This window comes from Falco cherrug, chromosome 3, assembly GCF_023634085.1.
Source record: "Falco cherrug isolate bFalChe1 chromosome 3, bFalChe1.pri, whole genome shotgun sequence".
Lineage (NCBI taxonomy): Eukaryota > Metazoa > Chordata > Aves > Falconiformes > Falconidae > Falco > Falco cherrug.
The window spans coordinates 38,355,301-38,377,318 of record NC_073699.1 but is presented as its reverse complement, the minus strand read 5'-3'; the positions used below and the strand labels follow the sequence as shown (position 1 = coordinate 38,377,318).

At 43.2% G+C, this 22,018-nt stretch overlaps 1 protein-coding gene and 1 long non-coding RNA gene across 5 annotated transcripts in view; one reads left to right on the top strand and one right to left on the bottom strand.

Annotated features, from left to right (window-relative positions):
- Positions 1-923: 923 nt before the first annotated feature.
- On the bottom strand, positions 924-11,868 carry IL7 (interleukin 7). Of its 3 annotated transcripts, none has more exons than XM_055705022.1 (5): positions 11,359-11,858; positions 8,154-8,293; positions 4,467-4,553; positions 3,536-3,688; positions 924-2,076 (listed from the first exon to the last, which is right to left on the bottom strand). In XM_055705022.1, exons 1-5 carry the CDS (start codon positions 11,366-11,368, stop codon positions 1,924-1,926), a joined length of 543 nt encoding a protein of 180 aa, XP_055560997.1. In that variant the 5' UTR covers positions 11,369-11,858; the 3' UTR covers positions 924-1,923. The 3 variants fall into 3 exon arrangements, with proteins under 3 accessions (XP_055560997.1, XP_055560998.1, XP_055561000.1); XM_055705023.1 differs by lacking the exon at positions 11,359-11,858 and adding an exon at positions 11,083-11,217; XM_055705025.1 differs by lacking the exon at positions 4,467-4,553 and having other exon boundaries at positions 11,359-11,868.
- The window catches only part of LOC129735632 (uncharacterized), a 33,188-nt gene continuing 22,220 nt past the window's right edge, over positions 11,051-22,018 (top strand). Inside the window, exon 1 of one of the 2 annotated variants that reach the window (XR_008731390.1) lies at positions 11,051-11,190. This is a non-coding gene — a long non-coding RNA (uncharacterized LOC129735632). Of the gene's footprint in view, positions 11,191-12,278; positions 22,013-22,018 lie in introns of those variants that run through there. The other variant, XR_008731391.1, reaches the window with a different exon arrangement.

The window sequence follows — 22,018 nt, the reverse complement described above, 5'->3', positions numbered from 1 at the left end:
TTTGTAGTAGCTAATACTGCATCTACGTGTTTTTCTTTTCATTCACACTGACTGTTACTTGCTGAGTGGTTACTAGGAAGTAAAACTTGGCTTTAAACTGTTCCTGAATTTCAGAAAAAAAAAACAACCAAACAAAACAGTTGTTCCTCAGTCTCCTGGGACTTCTTTTAGTAGAAGGGATTTCCAGAGAAGTCCTTACAATAGCGGCTACATTCTCTTACCTGCAGTATGATACAGAGAAATCTGCTTCTTTTTCCTATTACATAAAAGAGTTATGGGTTGGGGTTAGGTTTGGCGGGTTTTTTCAATGTTTGGAGTTAAAGTTGCAATCTCTTACATCAAAAGCTAGAGAATATGTGAAAGTCTCAATCACAGTTTTCCAAAGATGATACTCCTACCACAAGTCTCTTCACCATAAATAGGTGAGGGGGTTGGAGTGGGTGTATTTCAGGAAAAGATAATGTGTTTGCATTGCTCTTAACCTCTTCCCTCACATTAGCAGTAAGGCACACTGAATTTCATGAATTCCATACAGCAATCTTATTCCATTCAAAGGGGATCTGTACAGTTCTTTAAAGCACACTCCACCATTTTTTCCAAGTCTTTGTTCTGAATACCAAAAATTTTTCAGAGTAGTTCCACAGAAAATTTCTTTTAACACAGATAAAACAACATATGTTACTTTACTCTGAACCAGGAAACAAAAGGCTGACTTTAACTAAAGATTTCCCAAAGCGTTTTGTCCAAGGCAGAGACCTGGTATGGAAATGCTTACCTGAACTGGCCAGGTTGCAAGCAACTAAGAAATAGGTGTTTTATAATGGAAGTCCTAAGCAGCTGGACGTTATCTTACCACCTGTCCTTTTAATGACTAGCTGTGGGAAAAGGCTAAAAAAGGAGCAATGACACCCAAAAGTCAACAGCCGAATTCCACAGAAGACAAATATTTTATTACCAAAGGAGTTATAATATCAAAGTAAGAAACTGCAAAAGTTACAAACTATAAAAATACTTCCATTTATCCAAAACTAAATATGAACACTTCATTAGTTAAATGCCAATATATTATTCTCTGAAAATATTCACACATTTTAAATCATGTTTGTCTAACATGTTAAACACGTTACATAAAATAACTGCATGTAAGGAATCACAATCTGAAGGTAAGGAATTCTAGCTCCTCCTGCACCTAACTGCAGGATAACCACATACAGAAGGCTAGTGCTGTTTCCAGTCAGCTGAACAGTCGGGCATCTCCTTTTTCACCTTCCATAGGTCTCACTGTCTTGCCTCTACTTCAGCCAGTAGAAGTGTGCTACATCTCTCAAAAATCAGTACCCTTCCTAGTTTTTTTTAAAAAAGTTAACCTCTCTGTTTTTCCAAACCGAAACTGGCTTGCAGACCCATTAGATAACCACGCTGAGAACCTCATTGCATCAGCAGAATGGACCCAAGATCAGTGGCTTGTTCGGTAGATTGTTCCCTTTGGTCCTTGATGTCTTTTATGTAGATATAAAGAAACCAGCTACTTTTCCATACTATTTTCTTCACATGCAGCTTCAAAGATGGGTTTATAAATTGCAGTAGATATGTAAGTGTATGTTTTCATATGACAGTATTACAAAGTTACTCGTAAGATCAGAAAATTCAGAGTAGTTTCCAGAGCACAAAGGTGGGACACGGCTTGCTGTGGACCATTTTGTTTCAAATTCTGGTCTTTCATTTCCACTTCTTGGACTCCAGCAGCTTGGTTTAGCCATTTCTGTTTATTCCGTCACCAGGAACAAGGTACAGTAGCTTTCCATCAGAATTCTGGCATAAAGTTTTCATATAAGTGAGCAGAGTTACTCTAAGAATGCATATAAAATGCAAATATACTAAGTAACACCACTTTGAAGGAAAAAAAGCAGGATTCACCTGGAATCACCTGGAAAATATTTTTTCAAATTTATTCCAGCAGGATCGAAGGCTAGATATATTTTCTTTCAGTTCACAAAGTTCTTGGTTACATTTCTTTTTGGGCTGTTCACTTGTTCCTGTATCTTCTTTATTTTGTGTATTTACCTGCGTGCAAACCTGAAAAAGAACAGTTTGTGTTGCTAATTTTCAAGTGCTTATTCTTTTCATATAGACATCTTTTAAAACAAACATTACGTCTCAATAAATAATGAAGGTACCTTACATGGTAATTAAGCCAGAAAGCTGGGTTGCTCACAGAACGTGCTGCAGTGGTACACAGCCTGCATCATGCTCAAGCTCTCGCTCCGAGCACAGCCTTGCTGCCACCCCTGCCCCCTGGGCTGAGAGAAGGTGGCTTTAACACACAGCAAATATGGGCAGCTGAAACCAGTGTGCACCAGCAGTAAAAACATGTATGGCCTCTGCCAGTGGTTTAAAATTTATCCTCCATTATTTGAAGGACTGGAAAAATAAAGCCATTGAAATAGCGAGCCAAACTTCAAAAGATGGGACTACAAGTGTGGTACCTTGAGCCTGGTGGAACGAGACAGACCCATTCCCAGGAGCTGGTAGCTGTAGCCTAGTGTTCAGCATCTTGCCCGCAGACAAGAAGACTTGTCCATATTCAGTGGCTGTTCTTGACTTTACCTAAATGACTTTAATTGGTCTTTAAATAAAACCAGCCATCCATGAGGTTAGGCAGGAGGTTCAAGGGTGACACTTTGACTTCTATGACTTCAGAGGGATAGCTTTTACGGTAAGGCAAACCTTGGAGTCACCACAGGTAGCTAAGCAAAATACAGACACAAACGTTACTTTGAAGATCTGGTTCTGGATTCTAAGATTTTCTCAATTTCAAGGAGGAAAAGAATGAATTAAAGGCAACCTTCAATCCAACTATTTAAGGCAATCATGAAGAATTATATCCTCTGGTGCCTATGGGGAGACTTTCTGATGTTGGTCAGTATTTTTGTGTTCAATAGGTAACTGTGAGCTACACTTAAAAGAACACTCTTCCTTTGCTATGGTAGTCTGCAGATCATTGCGCTGGATTTCAGTGACAATCAAAGAGCAGATTCTGCCAATGACTTATAAATCCAAATATTTTCATATCTAACTGTTCCTGTTGAGTTTGAGATATTGTGGTGAAAATGAAGGGATTATGGAATGGGGAGAAACTCCTGCTAATTGTTCACTGAAACAAATCAAAATAAACATTAATCTCAGGGTAGAACCCAAATGAGAAGTAACAACTATGACTTTACACACTAGAGAAGTTAAAGGCCTTCTTCACAGAAGTGTGGCCTTTGTCTTTTACTGGAGAATTAACTCAGGTATTTCAGTACCAAACCAGAGTATATGTCTTCGCTACAGACTTCCAGATCATCATCTGACTTAGTTTTTGCACTGGCCTTAATGCCCATTACAAGACACGCTCTACAGAGCAAAATCTGTCTTGCATGTAACACATGCATGATAGTTGTGACTTCGAGAAGTAGCTATGACAGTGTGTTGAAGAGCTCTAAGGAAGAAGTCACAGACTTCCAACAACCTGTAGGCCATCACTGCCACTCACCTTTTCTTTTTTAAGTCTTTCACATTTGCACTGTAGAAGCTGTAATGTCCCACATGAGACTAATGCTGCTTTCCATCTAAAGTCTTTGCTGATTTTTTGTTTATGAAAGAATCTGAGCATGTTGCATGCCATACTCTGTAGTGATTCTATTTCCTGGAAAGAGAGCAATAAAAATGTGTCCTGAAAAATCTGTGCCACATTCATTATGTTGGTTTGTCTTTAAAAAAAATCTACATCAGTTACCATTAGTTTCTTTTGCTTTCATAGTGCCATTCTTTTTCAGTAAAACACACGACTAATCTGACCTACCTGCCATCTCTTCAAAATATTTAAAATATCAGTTTGTACTAGTAACAACAATAGTGTAAACATGTTAGGGAGAAATCATAGCAGTAATGAAGTCAGCTGATGCAGTTAGGGAAATGGTGAATGATTTGTGGAGTCAGTCCTTTTATCAAGTCATAATAAAATATGCAGCAAAAGCTGACAGTTGTGCTTTCTGTCATTTGAGATCTGCCCAAATTATTACTTTTAAAGCTTTCAGATCTGAAGTGACAAGCATAGCAAATATGGTTTCTGTAGAAAAATGAAAACAGATGTTGGGAAATTTTTATGTTCACTTCCATTGGCAAAATAAAATTAGTTTTCTGTTACTGTTTTGGATTAAAAATATAAAAGAAACTTTCTAGCAGAAACCCCCCCACACATTTCTTGGACATGGAATTGCTTAATATTTTAATTTTAAAAATATCAATTTGCTTGACAAATCATGTGATTCCAAATTCAAAAAAGGAACAACCCTGAAAATCATGATTTGACTATTAAAAGGTATTAGTACTTTACCACAATATGTTATTCATGGACTGGATTGTTCAAAGAACCCATCTGAGTTTGTATTCTCTAAAGTAAATTCTGAGACGTTAAATTTTACCTGAGTATCATTGCAGAAAAACACTTTGCTATTTTCATGGTTTTTATTCTTGCAGCACCTGTCACGATACTCTGCAGACATATTTACCTGTAAAATAGCATCTATGTTTAAACATGGAAGTACTTTTAATTAAGTGAGCCAAGTTTCTTACTAACAGCTGGTGATGCGCACACTGAACTGTTCTGCAGAATCTCCTCAGTGTAGCAGGGTTAGTGTACAATTCTGAGCTTTTCCTTGGCAAGCAGGCAAAGAAAACCCCAATCCAGCTACAAATTCTAAAGGTATTCACAGAATCACAGAATGGCTGAGGTGGGAGAGGACCTCTGGAGGTCATCTGGTCCAACCCCCCCACTCAAGCAGGGCCACCTGGAGCTGGCTGCTCAGGACCATGTCCAAGTGGCTTTTGAGTATCTCCAAGGATGGAGACTCCACCTCCTCCCTGGACAACCTGTGCCAGTGCTTGGTCACCCTCACAGTGCACTAGTGCCTCTAGATGTTCAGAAGGGACCTTCTGTGTTTCAAGTGTGTGCCTGCTGCCTCTGGTCCTGTCACTGGGTGCCACTGGGAAGAGCCTGGCTCCATCCTCTTTGCTCCCTCCCTTCAGGTATTTATACACATCGATAGGATCCCCCCTGAGCCTTCTCTTCTCCAGGCTGAACAGTTCCAGCTCTCTCAGCCTTTCCGTACTGGGCAAATGCTCCAGTATCTTAATCATCTTCATGGCCCTTTGCTGGACTCTGTCCAGTAGCTCCATATTTCTCTTGTACTGGGGAGCCCAGAAATGGACACAAATCTATTCATTTTAAACTTTTAAACATTTAAAATTCGTAGTCTATTGAATTACTTAGTTCTTTGGCATTTTAAAAGATACAGGAATATTTAAATCTTACACAGTCATCAAATACAATGTTTGTCTCAATAAATACATGCCCCAGGCTTCCAGGCAGGTTGTAGCACTCACTTTGCGTATGCACTAACAGAAGATGTCCTAAGCAATATCAGTTGCTCCCTTTGCGTAACCACAATCTTTTATCAATGGGTATTTTTTTCCTTCTGCTTTCACGCTTGTCATCGAGATGACAACTGAACCCAACTCAACAACATTCCTTGACTTTCTTCTTCAGCCTGTATCCAGACAACCTAATATAACCAGAAGGGCTTTTAAAAAGGCAGCTCCAGACAATATTGTATTAGATGTCCTCACTTAGGCATGCATATGAATGTCGCGATGGAGGGAAGACACAGTCACTCAATATGAGTGAATATGAACACATATGAATACATTAGACAACTTAATTGTGTAACATGCCTGTATTTCAAATTTCGACAATATGAACAGAACCTCATCCAAGAAGTGTTTTCAAAACCAAGAGTTTAAGGGAGTCAAATATTCACTGACAAACACCCCCCACCCCCACCCGAATATTTGGAAGATAATGCACAACTCTGCTTGTACCACAACAGAAAGAAGTTCTGCTGCAGTCATACAGCACTAAGATTTATAAATAAATAAATGAATAAATAAATAAATACCCTAAAACCTATATCTCTGTGGCTTCATTTGCTAACTGCTAAGCATTCACCTGTTCTCACTGGCTTCCTCAAATCATCTTTAGTATAACATACAGTAAACATTTCTGAAGGCAGTTTTATTTGCTGTGATGAAAGCAACATAAAGGAAATCCTGGCCCCAGAAAAGTCAGGGAAAATCAAATTACTTAAAGAGATCTAGTATATAACCCACTAGTCATCTTCATAACTGCTTTCAACCATCAGGCTGAGGGACTCAAAGTTATTTACTTTGGCTCTGCAAATGCAGGAAGGTGCCTAGTAGGCAGTTGCTATCACTTGAACGGCACTGTCTATAGTATTTGCTGTGAAGTTACAGTGTATATAAGACTATACACTTGATTTTACATAGAAAGCAAATGAGTCTCTCTTAAACTGGGAAAAATGAAGACAGGAAAATGAAGAAACTTGCACAAGCAGTGGTTTGTGCATGCTTATTCTGGGAAGCAAAAGCTTCAGAGTCATTACATTCCTGTTACTTTTCACAGACAATAACTCACTAAGGTTTTGTTTATTTATTTATTTATTTCATTGGGTAGCAGTTTTAGTTCTCATACAGTCTCCTAAAAAAATCATATCTCCTAAAACCCCAATATTTATTACGATAAAAATGACAAAGACTTAGAAAATATGCCTGGAAGAATGGCTTTGCTCCATTCAAATCCTTTATGGCACCCTGGGGTGCAGCTGGGAAGTGGCAAGGCATCTCCGGCCCAGAACACCCCTCTAGCACCCCAACCCTGCAGCTCAAGGAGAGCTGGGATGCACCTCATGGCTCTCCAGAACCAGAAGACAGCAAGATCTGCCTCCCAGAGGCTGTTACTCCTGTCGTATTGTTTAGTCTTGTAGGTCAGCTGTCCTACAACTGCTCACTGAGAGGGTTTGTTTTTGTTCTCTGAGAAACACTTGTCTTTGTCAGAAATAACACGACAAACTAAAGGGGCTACTTATCTGTTTTAATGGCCATGGATATTCTCCCCAACTTTGGTGCCTTGTTTAGGATATAGTCATTTATCTGTGGAGATGTACCTTTCTCTCTTCATAATCTCGACAAACAAAGCATGATTGGAATGCTTTTCAAAATTAAATGATTGCTCCCTGACCCTAAAGGTATTTTGTTTCCAGTTGAGGGCTGATGTGTCTTGATAGGGAAAGGCTGGAAACCACTGGCCTAATGCTCTGAAGAATGGTGGTGGATTGTAGGTGTGAAGAAATACAATGTCTCCTGATTTCACCTTTGGAAAAGCACTATATATCATTTGTATTTCATGCACATAAATCTTGATTTAAGACTGCAACACAAGGGTGAATGCTCGTTTAGTGACAAACTATCAGAAAAATCCCATTTTCATAGAAATGCCTTGCTAATCCAACTACAGAGAGTGCTTTCTCCCATGAAAGTGTTCTTGAGAGATGAATTTGATTGTTAATAATTCATGATGAAGAGGTGGAAGGTAGGTTTTGAGCATGGATCGGTAAAATGTTATACTGTTTTGCAAAACTGTAATAAATCTGGCTGATAAAGCCATAATGGCAGAGATTTACGACTGAGAAAGTTCAGGTTTTCTCTGCTGCCATCTAGAAAAGTTGATTCTTTGTTGACTAAACAAGATATATTAACAAGTAGAAGACAAAGAAACTTTTTCTGTTGTATGAATTTTGTGGCCTCTGCATTTGTATTCAATGGACAACATAAAAACTTCAGTCAAGAAGTCTACAATTAGTAGAATAAATTACAGATTGTTTAATGCTTTCTTCTCTTAATAAGAAGATACAAACAGAAGTAGTCATGAAATTACTTCAAGAAAAGAGTACTTTTTAATGTAATATATTATACTATTTAGGGCCAAATGGTACATGTATCTAACTACATGGTGCACAGGTACAAATACCTGCATCACAGTATTTGTACATGCAAATAGGCAGCATCCACAGATTTCAGAGATTTTAAAGAGACTGAATTGTTGCACATACTCAAATAAATCCACCATTACAGGATAATGTGTGATTTTAAATTGGTCTTTTATCGTATGTTAACATTAGAGCTTTTTTTAATTATTATTTTCTATAATCTAAAAATAACCATTATTTTTTGAAAGCCCAAGAGCTATTACCTACCAGCTCATTGATGTCATGGCTTAGTATATTCTCATACTTCGCACGGATTCCATTTTTATTTCCCATTGCACAACTAGATGAATTCACTGGAGATAGAACAAGGAGCAGTGGCAGAACCCAGAAGATAGATCTAAAAACAGCTGGATTACAACAAAAGCAGTTAAGTACATATTAAATGCCATAGACTGTATGCTGTATTAACAAATATATTCTTTAATCTGTTAAAATAGTTTAAAAGGGACCTTTGTACAACCAAATGACTTGTACCTTGAGGGAAGGATTCAGCTCCAGGTTAAGACACTACTTGGGTGTCTAAACTCCCTCATATTCGAGGGTGGTTTAGCCAGCGTGTTAAGAGCCTACAGCTATTGAGCTGACCAGCTACTTGGTGTCTTCTTGGGCTGAATTAATCTCTAGGTTTCACCGCAAGCGTTGACAAGGTCTCTCCATTGACCATAACTGGACCGTAACCACCTAGTATGTATGTAGGCAAGCGTGCGTCTTAGTCAAATAGGTGTAGACATTCCTGTGTCTTAATCTGCAGCTGAATCTCACTGTAATTGTCCATTTTTCATATGGTAAATTCTACAAATGCCTGTGAATGTGTCCTTACATCAAAAGTGTGTTTATACACATTTTGGGGCTGACCAAATGTACAAATACCTATTAGCAGCCATAACATGGGATAAGGCAGCAACACCACCTTCTCTGCATACTCTGGCCTACAGCTAGACTGGTGAGGATAATACTTAAATGTATTTAAGTATTTGGAAAATTATTTGGAAAAAAAACCTTAGAAATTTAGGTTGGAGAATTAGCAAAGATCACAGCAGGTTCCTGCACTAGTTATGAGCTGTTTCTACCCATCTCTGCTACTCAGTAAGAACAACAGACGCATACAGAGTAACTGTGGGGTCTCTGCCAGGAGAGGCAGAAGGGATGCCCTAACCCTAGCTCCTATTTTCCTTCCTCTGGTGAAGATGGGAGCATTGGGTACTGCCAGTCCAGCGCTCAGAGATGGGCATCTCTGACTTGGGCATCACTAGTTAATCCCAGCCTCAGAGAGAGCTATTGAGTAACTAAAAAGAAAGCAATGAAACTTGACCATAATCTATACTGAGCCACCTAAGCTCTGTGATACAAGAATCACAGTCACACCACACCATGTGCTCATCTGCCAGAGAAACACGGTCCCTCACAGCCCATCCCAGCCGACTCCCAGTGCACGCTGCTGCTTCAAAGCAGAATGCATACCACTTTCCCAGACAACCAAAGCCTTTCTTTCCTGATAGATTACTTGTGAACATGCTGTGATGTACACCTCTGTCCTAGAAGCAGGACTGGAAATTTTTTACCTGTACAAGCTGAATTCCAAAATTCGGATGGCAAGCTGCCTGCCAAATTTCAATGGGAAATTTGATGGCCTGAAAACCAGATTTTCTAACCTTTTCATATACTGATCAACCAAAGCCTATTAGTATCTCAAAACATCTAGCCTGGAGAGCTAAATGGATGCTAAATGGATCCTACATGTAGTAAATATGAAAACCAGGTAAGGTCTATCTATTACGATCTTCAAGCTCCAAGTGTAAACCTGACTTCCACAGAAAAACCCTGTGAATATCTGTGCCAAGCACATTATCAGTCGTAGGGCTGAGATTTAATATTTTAAAAGAAGTTTACAAAAGAATGCAAGAACTCAACTACAGGACAACATTTTCCCAATATACCATTGCACCCCTTGATTCCAGTGCAAAAAACCCCACAACTGCAATGCTTGTTTCCAAACAACAGTGATACGAGCAGCTGGAATATGCTGCTTCAAAAACATGCTTCAAGAGATACAAATAACTGTCTTCTAAATTAAAATTAATGTAACAGACTCCATCACTTAAAATTTGGTTTGTCCAACAGCAAGTGGAGGATAATAGGCGAGAACCGCAAAGTCACTTCTATTTATTTTCACTTTCTCTGTATTGTACAGATTTTTAATCTTTTTTAAATTAGGAAATTGCAGAATCACAGCAGATAATTCTGAAAGAGATGCTGCACACTCGTGAAGTCTTTCATGAGTGGATTGCGTTGCAGCATCACAATGAAACATGTTCAGACGTTCTTAATGAGTTCTCTGGAACCCATCAGAGGAGTGTCATGAAACGTTCCAGGAACTTTAGGCTGAAAATTGGAAGGAATTTCCTTAAAGTTAGGCTGCTTCAAAAGAAGCAAAACAGATAACGCTCCACAGTGCTCCAGCAGTTCGAAAGAAAGAGAGCATCTATTACTGGTAATACCCCATCCCTCGGAAAACTCCCCAAACCTTGGAAGTCGTATCTGGAAAGCCCAAAAAAATTCTCCCAGGAAAGTCAGGAAGAGTTGGTATTCCAGTATTTCCAAATATATATTAAAAAAACCCTCTTCTTTTTTCAATTAAAAATCCCCTCCCAAGCATGCAGCCGGGAAGCGGCAGCTCCAGGCGCGCCCGTGCCGAGGCGCGGCCCCCGCCGGCCCCCGCCAACCGCCCGCACCGCCGCGAGCAGCACGCGCGCTCCGCTCCGCTCCGCAGCCCCGAGCGGAGCGCCGGTAACGGCCAGCCCGCCCGGCCCTGCCGCGCTGAGCCCCTGCGAGGGGGCGGGCGGGTGGAGGCGGCTCCGCGGGCCACCGCCGCCGCCCGCCGGGCGAGGGGACGCGGCTCGGCCGCGCCGGGGCCAGGCCCCCTGCGCTGCGCGGCACCTGCTCCGGCGGCGCCCGGGGGCGGCAGGTGCCCGCGGAGCAGCGCGCAGCGGCGCGGGGCGATGCCGGGCGCTGCGCCCCCGCCCCGCACCCTCCTGCTGCCTGCCCCGCTCCCGCGCCCCGCTTCCCGGCAGCGGGCGGGATGGGAACCGGCCGCTTTTACTTTCATTCTAGCTGGGAAAGGAAAGAAAAAACAAACCTGGGAATTTCCCCGGCCGTCACCGCGGGTTTAAAAGGGCGCCGGGCGGCACCGCGCTGCCACAGCCGGCGAGGCAGCGGGGCCGGCGGCGCGGAGACAGCGGAGCGGGTGAGGAGCCGGCGCGGCCGGGGCGCGGAGCGGCGCGGAGCCAGCACAGCTCGGCGCGGGCGGGCGCAGGTGGAGCGGGGCGCCCCGAGCGGCTCTGCCCGCCGGCGCCTGCAGAGCGGCGCGGCCCGGCGGGGTGCGGTGCGGTGCGGTGCGGTGCGCGCTCCTTACCATGGAACATGGTCCGCGGGTTGGGCGGCAGGGCGCTGCGCCGGCGGCTCCGCGGTCATGGTGGCGGCGCCGCCTGGCCCATGGTGCCTGCAGCCCGCGGAGCGCCGCGCTGCGGGGCCGGAGGGGCCGCGGGGGCCAGCCGGGGCTCAGCACCCCCCCGCCGCCCGCCTGCCGCGGCGGGGCACGGCGCTGTCAGAGGCGGCTGCGGGACGGCCGGGCTGTGCTTTTCCCATGGGGCTTCCGCCGGCGGCAGGTACTTTCACTTTCTGCTCCGCCAGCGGCCGCGGTGCTCCCGACCGCGGCGGCGGGCTCAGCGCGGCGAGGCGGGCGCGGACGGCTGGCCGGCCGCCAGGGGAGGAGGCATCCCGCTCCGCCACGGGGGAGGTCGGCAGCCGTCCCGGACCGGGGGGGAACCGGCAGCGGGCAGGGGCCGGGGCCCGGGGCGCGCCCGGAGGAGGGCGGCAGCGGCGGCGGGCTCCGCCGGGATCCCCGCGGGCGGGCGGGCGGCGCGGCAGTGGCGGGGCAGTGGCGGGGCCGTGCCGTGCCGGCGGCGTTACATAGAGCCCCGGCTACACGCCCAGTGCCGTGTGCGCGGCCGGGGAGGAAGGATGGTCCTTGGCAGTGCGCGTGGAAAGAGCCGCTCATCCGCGGGAAGAAATCCTAAAACAAAACAAAACAAAAACCCCCAAACAAAACCAAAAAAAAGAAAAGAAAGAAAAGCGGGGGGGTGGATGAAAAAAGAAGCCAACCGTGCTCTGGAGTCTTTTTCTTGGGAGGAGAAACTGGGCTTCTGAGCTGCTCTGCAGAAGCCTGCGCCCCGCTCCGCTGTCCCTGGGGGGAGGAGGGGGGGGGGCGGGGGGACCTCCCGGAGGGCCCCGTCCCGGACCGGGGGTTACCCGGGCTGCTGGCACGCGGCGGACTTCGCCCCCCCCCTCCCCCCGCCATTAGCTCGTCTGCAGAAATCCCTGAGGATTAACAAAAGACAGTGAGTGAATGCACCAGGAGGTGTTTTTAAGTGTAGAAGAAGCTCAAGTTCTAAAAGACAGAGCTGTAGCCAGCTGTGGTTTCCTGGGTAAATTCAGAGTGACAAAACCCGGTGCTTTGGTGTAGGTGAAAAGGCTTGGAATAAAGTAGGGTATGAAAAGTATGTGTAGCATCCCCTTCACATCTCCTGCCCAGTGTACTTTCTTGAGTTTTGAGTTCTATGTCACTTTTTCTGCTCTGCTTGGGCTCGAGTCTGACCTGATTCCATAACCCCTCTCCCTTCTCAGGAGGGCGCTGACCTAAGGGGATAGATGTGAGTATCAAGGAGCAAGTACATGGAGTCAGTTGAAGTGTAGACTGCTCAGGATGGTTTTCTCCTGTTTTCTGGTATTGCAGTTATGTCACTTCATTCACATACGAGGAGGTATTCAGCCCTGTTTACTTGCCCGTGGACTACACTCTGCTTTTGACTTCTCATGAGTTTTTCTTTGGAAAAAAGTTTAAGCAATCCTTCAGAAGTGTTCTGACAAGATTCAAGAGTGAGGGTGTTTTCCACCCTCTCAAGATTGACTTTAGTAACCGTTTAATGTCACTACTGGACTATTTGGGCAAGGGACAGTGATTGATATCAACAGAGCTCCACACAAAGGCCAAGTGCCGGTGCTTGCTTTTTCCCCTAATGTGTGCCAGGCTGGATGTGACGGCTGGCTCGGACCTTGAATTTGGTCAAGGATTTTGCCTCACTAATAGCTACATGATCTAGTTCTTAGATGTGTCTTACACCGTCACTCTTTTTTTCTTTTATTGTCTTCTTTTCCCTTCTCTGCCAAATGCTGTCTGAAAACATCCCCCCGTGCACATTTGAATTTGCTGCTGTGTGCAGGTCAGAGAATGCCACAGCGCTCTTCTTTTTGGGGGGAACGGTACCTGATGAAATGCAAGCAAATTTATGACTAACTGTTTCTAGGGTCTGGCACTTACAGACTGGTCTCACAGGTCTTGAAAAAAACTGCACTATAAAGCTCCCGTCCTGCAAAACCATATCCACAAGATCAACTTCCCTTCTAGGCAAGTAGTTCTTCCGGTTTCTTATGATAGTACATGCGTACTCACAAAATGAGATATTCTATGTAGATGCTAGTAAATTGTCAAGGTGTAAAATATATATAAAAAAATCTTTAGCTCCTTTGGTTATGCTAGTTTTTTGGCTGAAACATCAGAAAGACTGATAATTGCCTCAATTTAGATTTTATAAAAATAGTGTGATTGATGGGAAGTCGGTGTAGTAGCTTTACGCGTTAACGGAAACATGACTCTGAAAGGTTATGCTAGAGTGTTAACAGCAGTTAATAGGAAAAGTACTCTTTTCTTGGGAAGCGGCAGGGTCTTGTCTGCTGGTTTTTAAGAAGATGAACTGTCTGTCCATTGAATGTATATGGAATTTTTTCTTTAGTCAAAGTGACAAATAGATGGTGTGACCTGATCCTGTATTTAGATCCCAATCGATCCCTGTTATGTGACCTAGCCCTGGACTGTGACACTTACAGTTCAGATATTATTTGACATATTTGTATTAAGCTTTGACTGTAACATGTATGTGCTTTATAAAATAACTTGAACTTTACATGCATTTTGTTGTCAAAGCACTCCTTTTAGTGATTTAGCAATGATTCTTTTCTGAAAAGATTACTTGCAGAAAGGTCAAACACAAGTCTTCAGAAGACTATGTTCAGCAGATGGAATTGTCTATTCTTTAAAGAAAGAACAGACACTGACCAGTTGAAATACTAAAAGAAAAAACTTGGGACTGTTTATATGAGTATTATCTTAACAGCCCATTTTAATCAAGAACTTGTGAAAGGAGTCTTGAAGGTGTAAAAGTTTATCCCATCTGAGACTTACCTAGTCTAAATGATTGATACCAGTTTGCCCGTTTTGTGAAATGCCGTTGGTGCCGTAGAGAGCTCTCCCTTGGGAGCTGAATTAAGCTGCAGCTTAAAACCTTTGGGGGAGAAAATAAAACTGAAATATTTCTGTAGGAACTTCCCAGGCATTAGGTGTCCTGCAACTCTTTAGTAACTCAACAATTTATAGGGGTGTTTTAATAAGAGATATATTAACTTTGCTATGTAAATACTTTTACTAAGTAAAACTACAAATAAGCAGCTTCTGAAAAGGATGCAGTCTAATGCAGGGCATTAGTGAAAATATGTGCAGTTCTGTCTTTCACACTGCTTTCAGAAATGACTCTTAAAACCAGAAATGAATGTACAGCAAATTGCATAGATAACAACTGAAAGGCACTAGTAATTTTATCGGTTCATAGCTGAACATATTCCTTGATTCTGTTCAGTATAGTTTCTCTAATAAAGATTCAGTTGTCTCCTGACCTGGTCAAATTTACGCTTAGAAAAGCAGCTATTACGGCATTACATATTAACCACCACTGCAATACCAATATTCCTGGGTAGCTACATAATTGGAAAGCACATGATTTCTTGTTAAGAATCAGTTCTCGAAGCACTAAGTACTTCTGGGAAAGTTGTCTTTCTGCAGCTGTTGCTTGTCAGCTTGAAAAGATCTTTTGCTCATTACTTTAGATTTGACTTTAGGCTGCTTGCAGACTTACAGTATAGTTAGTGAATGATTGTATTACTGGATACAATTAGTTGCAAAGTTATACATTTTAAATTTTATTTTGGAGTAAAACATATGTGCTGCAGTTGTCACAAACAGGTGGAACTCTGGAAAGCGTGGCCGCTGTTACTGATATGCTTATTTTTAAGAAGAAATGTGCTTGGTACTTAAATTATTTGCATTTAACTATGGGAGATGGGGAGAAGAAGAGACAGATTCCCTCCTATCCCATCCTCCCTCCAAAAAAAATCCAAACCACAAGAGGATCCCTGCTTAACTGGGATTCAGAGTTTACTGTGCACCCAAAACTCCCATAGATACTCCGGTCTGGGAAGTTCTAATCTTCTGTCATATTTAAGCAAGACCGCGGGACCTAATTTTGTCATTGCACCAGGACACCTATTGTGCTGAATTACCGTTGCTGCTTTTTCTGCCCAAATGGTTTGTCCTGTCATTGGGGTATGTGCTGAAATGTCAGTATGAACTGACACATGGTTTTTAACACAGAATTGTATCTCAGTTCACTCAGATGTAATGTACATATCTTTTTTTTTTTGTTTGGGGTTTTTTTGGGGGTTTTTTTGGTGAGAATTCAAGGTAATTTTGCCAGTAGAGGTTAGGAAAGAAAAAAAAAAAGTATTTCTGGAAAACTATTAAGAATTGTGGCAGTGTGTGAAGCTCACAGGAAAATTTTGTTATCAAGCTGTGGAAAAGCTTATTCCTTCAATAGAAAGTGGTAATTATTCTATCTTCCTGTCCTGCAGTACAGGAAGATGCCAATAAAGATTTTATCAAGAGCAACATGCCAAATAAAGAGATTTTGATAAATCACCGCTGGGAAGGGGGAGTTTCCTAAGAGCAGCACTACCAGTGTTGAGGAGGTGGTGTGGTGTAAAGCAGTAGCGGTGGGAACCTGCCTCCTCGCTCCTGGCTGCCAGGGGCACTGCCCATGTCCCCAGACACGGGTCCCCCCCAGAGCCCGGTGCCTAGGTTGGTCTTTGCCTGTGCGGGTCAGGCAGCATGGGGAGGCTTCTGCCCTGCTGGGCTTCCAGCCTGCGAGCCAGCACACTCAGCCTGAGGAGCAATAAACAGCCCTTGCCACCACCATCGGGGTTCCCACTGCCCCTCCTGTTAAAGGTCTCTTGTATTGTAGTTGAAGTTTGATTTCAGGTGGGAAGAGGGCTGCTAGCTAAGTTCACTGAGGAGCAGGCTTGCTTTCAGAAGCATGCTCTCAAACATCTCTCTTTAAATGAAGCAGAGCAGCCTTTCTCCCGCAGCCCCACTCCCCACTCCCCAGGTGGTGGGACGGCTGCAGGTGGGCACTGGGCACGGAGTGCGGGACGCAGCCCCCTGCTCCCGGCAGTGCTGCGGGTGAGGTGTGGGGTTTCCGGTGGGCACAAGGACCGGGTCTGGTCTCCATTTGTTGGCACCCAGGCTGTGCCCACCAGCCAGCCTTTACCGTGCCCGTGGGTCACATCGGCTGCCGTACATCAGCTCCGTGGCAATGAGGCGCTGGCGTGGGGCTGTCCTCTTCACTGAGTGGAGGGTTTGAGCCCATTGTCGTCTGCTTTGGTGCCTTGGGTGAAGCTCTTGAGCGTTTCAGCCAGGACAAATACTGAAAATCCTGCTTCTGCTTTAGTGAGCCACAGAGGGAAGAAGGTTGTGTGTGTGTGTGTGTGGAGTTGTTCTGTCAGTGCATTTTGTCTTACTTTTCCTATTTTAAAAAGTGCAGCTTCAGGGCTGGGGGAGGTTTAGTAGCAGCAATGGTCTTTGAAGATACTCACCCATACTGAAATTATGAAAATTTCATTGCGTTTCAGGGTCTTGGATGTACATTTAGTTTTGGTGTTGTGCTGTTAAGAGTGTTTTTCCCAAAACCATAATCAATTATGTTTTATAATTTGTGTGAAATTCTGTGTCTTTTAGTGATGGCCTTTTTTTTTTTTACAATGTCACTTATGCAAGTACGAAAAGGCATTCATTGAACTTTTCTTTTTAATTTTCTCCTCGCCTCTCCTTTATTGCACATTATTTGAGAAAATTTGATTGGTAACACCCATGGCAAACTGTCCCTGAAATACTACTCCATTTCTTTCTTTCTTTCCTCTTTGTTTTTGGTTTTTGTTTGGTTGGTTGTTTGGTTGTTGTTTTGTTTTTGTTAAAGAGAACTGGGAGGCTTCCTCCTGGTTGTAAAAGCAGGCAGATAGTCACTCTGGAAAGTGACAGCAACCTCGGTAGAACCACTGTGTCAGGGAGTAAAATTAAATATCTGCAATTGCGTAAAACCAGAGTCTACCCAAGGAATAAGTTTCAGGTCTTAAATCTTGGAAATATAATGCAAGGTGCTAATAGTTATTTTACTTTGCTTTGGATGTATATTAATAAATGTATGTCTCCCATCACAATGATTCTGCTGAAGGGTTTAGGTGTGTTACTAAATTCATTGAAAGACATATTTTTTATCAGAAAGATTTTTTAAATTGTTATTTTTTATTTTATTTTTAAATTTATTTTACTTTTATTTATTTTAGAAAAGGATATTCTGTGTCTTTCATACATAACAAAAAGATGACTAATTTCTCAAAGTGTGAAGACAAACTTAATTGTGGTAACTTCTGTGAACTTCAAGGTTTTTTTCTTTTGCTAACCATGCCTTCCCAGTCTTGAAAACTTTTACTTGATTTGTTTAGTGCACCAATGTGTTTAAATCCGTGCACTTAAAAAATGTTACAAAGCGCACTCTTTAGTACCCAGGAGTTGCATTTATACCAAGGAGATGCATTCATTGCATTGTAGTTAACTATCTTGAAGATTAAGACTGTTCTTAAAAATTATTTTTTTAAAAAATCAATTGATACAAAGCAGTTGTTTAAAACAGAGATCACTTATTGTAAATGTGGAGTTTGTAGGTCTAATCCTGCAAGCACGTGCCTGCTTAGCGCTATGTCTAACTTACAGGCTTACTTTTAAGCAAAAGACTAGTTTGCAGATTTGAAGAAAATAGTTTCAGATTTGCTGAAAATAGAGTATCTCCACTTTGAAGCTTTGAGTAATTTCTAACATTTATTTTAGTCTGGAGTTAACCTAAAATAATTCCAAACACATCTCTGTCTTTGCAGATCCCCATCACATATGTGCCTTTCTCCCTTGTTTGCAGTGAGTGTAAGGTCCATGCATTAGAGAGGCAGGGGGCAGTTAAGAAGGAAGCAAAATTACAGTTACAATATGCTGTGCTAATGCAATTTACCCAGTAAACATCATTTGGCAAATCAAAACAGCTGGTGCATGCTGAGACTTGAATTCGTTTTTTTACAGGGAAAGTACACTTCAATATTATACAAAGACCTAGCAAATGTGTTTCATAAGAACAGTGTGCAGGTACTGAGTCTTTTGTTTTATCATAACTGTTTTAAAGGGCTGACTTTGAAGCAGTGGATGGATACGTGTGTGCTTGTTCTGTGGTGTTTGAGCCTTTCAGTGTCTTTGATTTATGTTCTCTCCTTCGACAGAAGCTAAGACAGCAAGTGACCTGAAATGAAAATGTGTGAAGAGCTAGAAGTTGTTCTAACCTACAAAAGTGGATCAAATAACAATGTAAACTTTAAAACTAAAAAGAATATATGAGTGGTCAGTAATAGCTTTTTCTATTGTTTTAAATTACATTCAGAAATTGTTCTCAAAATATTCAAGTCACATATTTCAAAATAGTGGTGAAGGACCAAAGCTAAACATCTTTGTCCTGACTCTTTGCCCTGCACCACAATTACTACTGTCTAATTAATCAGTCTTTAATAAGCTGTTGTGATTTCAGAAACATATACTAGATTGCTCTACTTTGCATTGAAAATGTAAGTCTCTTTCAAGGTAGATTCCTATAAAAAAAAAAAGCATTTAATTTTGAAGGAACAATAGCAGATGCAGCTAATGAAGGTTAGTAATTCAATAGTAAAGATTTCCTGACTCAGCAGTTTTTAGCCCCTTCCTCTCCAGAAGTATTGGAGAAATATGATGTACATCTCTTATTTTTTATCCTTGGATTATTTGTTTGATTTCTGGGCCATACCATTTTGAAAGGAAAAATATATTGCTAGTAATTCACAGGCTGTTTCACAGGCAGAGTTCCATTTTGCCACCTATTTGATGCGTTTTTATATGGGCACTGAGAAGCTGTGGCATTTTCAGTGGGTGTCACACCCAGCGTTGTCTCTTATCTTGCCTAACCCAGATGATACAATTTAGTGGCTTTTTTCTGTGTATGGTTAAGATTAGGGCATGGCTGTGGGCAAGGCAGCTGGTTAGACTGTGACTGGGACATTTAAGGAGGTTAATGGAGGTTGTAGTGGAGGGACATGGGCCCCTTCGGGAGTGTTGGTCCATTACTGGGAACCTGGACCCCTAAGTATGGAGTGGTTTTATAAGGTGGTAGATTTGCCATATCTTCTTCCATGGAAGCCGAGTCTTGCAGATGTCATGGCATCATATATGTTGTCTTCAGTTGCTTCTGAGGAACACCCTGGAAAGAGATCCCTGTGCCATAATGTCTGCACATTTCTGTTATGATCCCTTAAGGCATTCCTGATACTGCTGGTACACCCACAGTTGGGGTACTCCTGGGTAAAACACCAGTCTCAAATCTGTGGCATCCTTCTTGCACTTCTCCTGCCCCAACTCAATATTCCCTGTCCCCTCCTCTGCTCCTAAGAGTCTTGTTTGAATGCAAACATTATCCAGTGGTGCTCCTAACACAGCTTGTGAACCTAGGGAAAAGGTCTTCCCCAGTGCTTGCCGGTGCATATACTAGTAGGTCAAAACCTGAACCATTGGCTTCCATGGGTCTGGAGTGAGACACTCAGGAGCTGTACGAACAGCTTCCTCTAGCCGCAGATTGTGGGGCACAAGCTAAAACTGCTGTCCTGTCCATTTCCCTGGCATGTAAACCTCTCGTCCTCGCTGGGAACAGCTTTTAGGCTATAATCAGAACTCCTCACTACTCTTAGTTTGGCAAGCAGAAGACATGGGAACTTTCTGGGATTGTGTGTTTCTAGGAAAAGAGGTTCTAGGGAAGTGAGTCTCTAGGGGACAAGATACAAAGCAGGTACCAAATGTTCTAATTCTGGTAAAAGGAAAAAAGCCACAACCTTTACTATTGTATAAACCAAGACACCTTGGCCCTTAGCACTTGGATAAGGTGAGCGGAGAACGTACCCATACAGAGTAGGACTCACGGTCTCAGTGTGGTACGGAGAACTCCGCTGGCCCCACGGCAGCCGGTGACCATGAGCCCCCTGGCAGCAGCAGCCCCTCCTGCTGCCTCACCATAATTGAGTAAAACAGCAGAAACAAAATGTGTGCTACATGTGCAAGCTGCAAAATTGTTAAAAGGCCAAGTCTGTCTCACAAGCAGTATTTTAGCTGATACAGCAGTACATATGTGACTGCAAACGTAACATTATAAAAACTGAAATACCAGGAGAGTTTTCCCTTGAAACTGGATTACTTAAAAGAATGATGTGAAGATATAATGGTGCATGACCACGGCTGTCATCTCCACCAGTTAGACTCCATCGCCCAGGGATTGATCTCTCTTGGGCTAGGTTGTCAACACACTTCAGCATGTGGATATTAGTGTGCGTACAGGTTACCAGCAGTTGTCCAGTGTATGGAAAATGCCAGCAATTACCAGCTTTTCCACTTTTTCTCCTTGAAGGATTGTCATCCTCTTCCTATTCTGTCCTTCCTGTTCACATTGGTTGGAGTCCACGCGAGGATCAAGGCTGTGTTCCCCATGTAACAAGTGTCCTGTGTTCATCTAGAAGCCACCTGATGAAGGATCCTACAATAACCTTTAACCAGGTGCTGGCATCAGGCTTAAGCTCCTGGAAATCTGCCTCTCATTGACTCTGTCAAAAGATACCCTCTTAGCTATTGCCCTGCAAAGAAGCCCTCCACTATCAGTAACTTTAGGTAGGCAAATTACCTTAGGATCCCACCAAGGAAACTTAAGCCTACAGTGACCTTTCAAACTTATCTAATTCCAAAATGGAGATCTACCAAAGCAGTCAAGAAATTGCTGTGGTCAGGCCAATACAGGGCAGTCCCATTAGGGAGGGGGAACAGGAGGACATCCTCCTGCTCCCTGCCCAGGAGGTGTTTCCAGCATGAGCTTCAGAATGTGATCAAGGCATTTTCCCTGAGACACATCTGTAGAAAATCAAATGGGATGCCTGCTTCCATCCCTTGGCTCTCTGAATTCAGTGGGGTACCTACCTCCCAGGCCCTTCTGGTGCCAATTAAGTCTGGTTTTCCCCCTTTTCTAGAAGCATTTCAAAAAGCTTCCAGGTCCAGGGAAGTAAAAAGTGCTCAGGATTGTCAAGGTTGAAGTCAGTGTCGCAAGCCCTGGAGCACAGCTTGGACGAGTGCCTTAGGAAGAACCAGGGGGAGTATGCAAAGGCAGGAAAGGGCCAGACCAGCTGGTAAACAAACTTATTAATTACTCAGGGATTCCTTCCCTCCCTTTCCAGCCCTGCACCCAGGGTGTGCACCAGGGATGCACGCCCTGGTATACCAGCCTGAGAGCGCCGAGAAGGAGCAGGCTCCACACGAATGCTAAGGTGGTGTGTCTTCACAGGGAGCTGGGGTGTGACAACCTTCCCTTCCCAGGTTGTCTGCATGGTCTGTGGGCACAGGGGAGTAGAAGGCTGCAGCATTTTGCTCTTCCCTCTAGAAACACGTTGTAAGAATACTTTGTGGTTATCTTGGCCCACCACAGATAGGAACTGAAGATCCTCAATATGGCAGACTGGTATTTCTTTTAAAATAGTGTTTAAAAAAAACCCCAAATAACACAAAGGTGAAGTGGGCGTGCCATTCCCTGTGCCATGCTAATTATCAAAATTCTGGAGATTGTCTTTAAATAAACTCAAGGACTAGCCCTTTTCTTTTTCCCTATCAGCTCTCCTAGCTGTCCCAAGGAAGCCTGCCAGAATGAAACCAGCCTGGTGATAAACTTCTGCAGAGGTAGCCTGACACACAGGTGTGA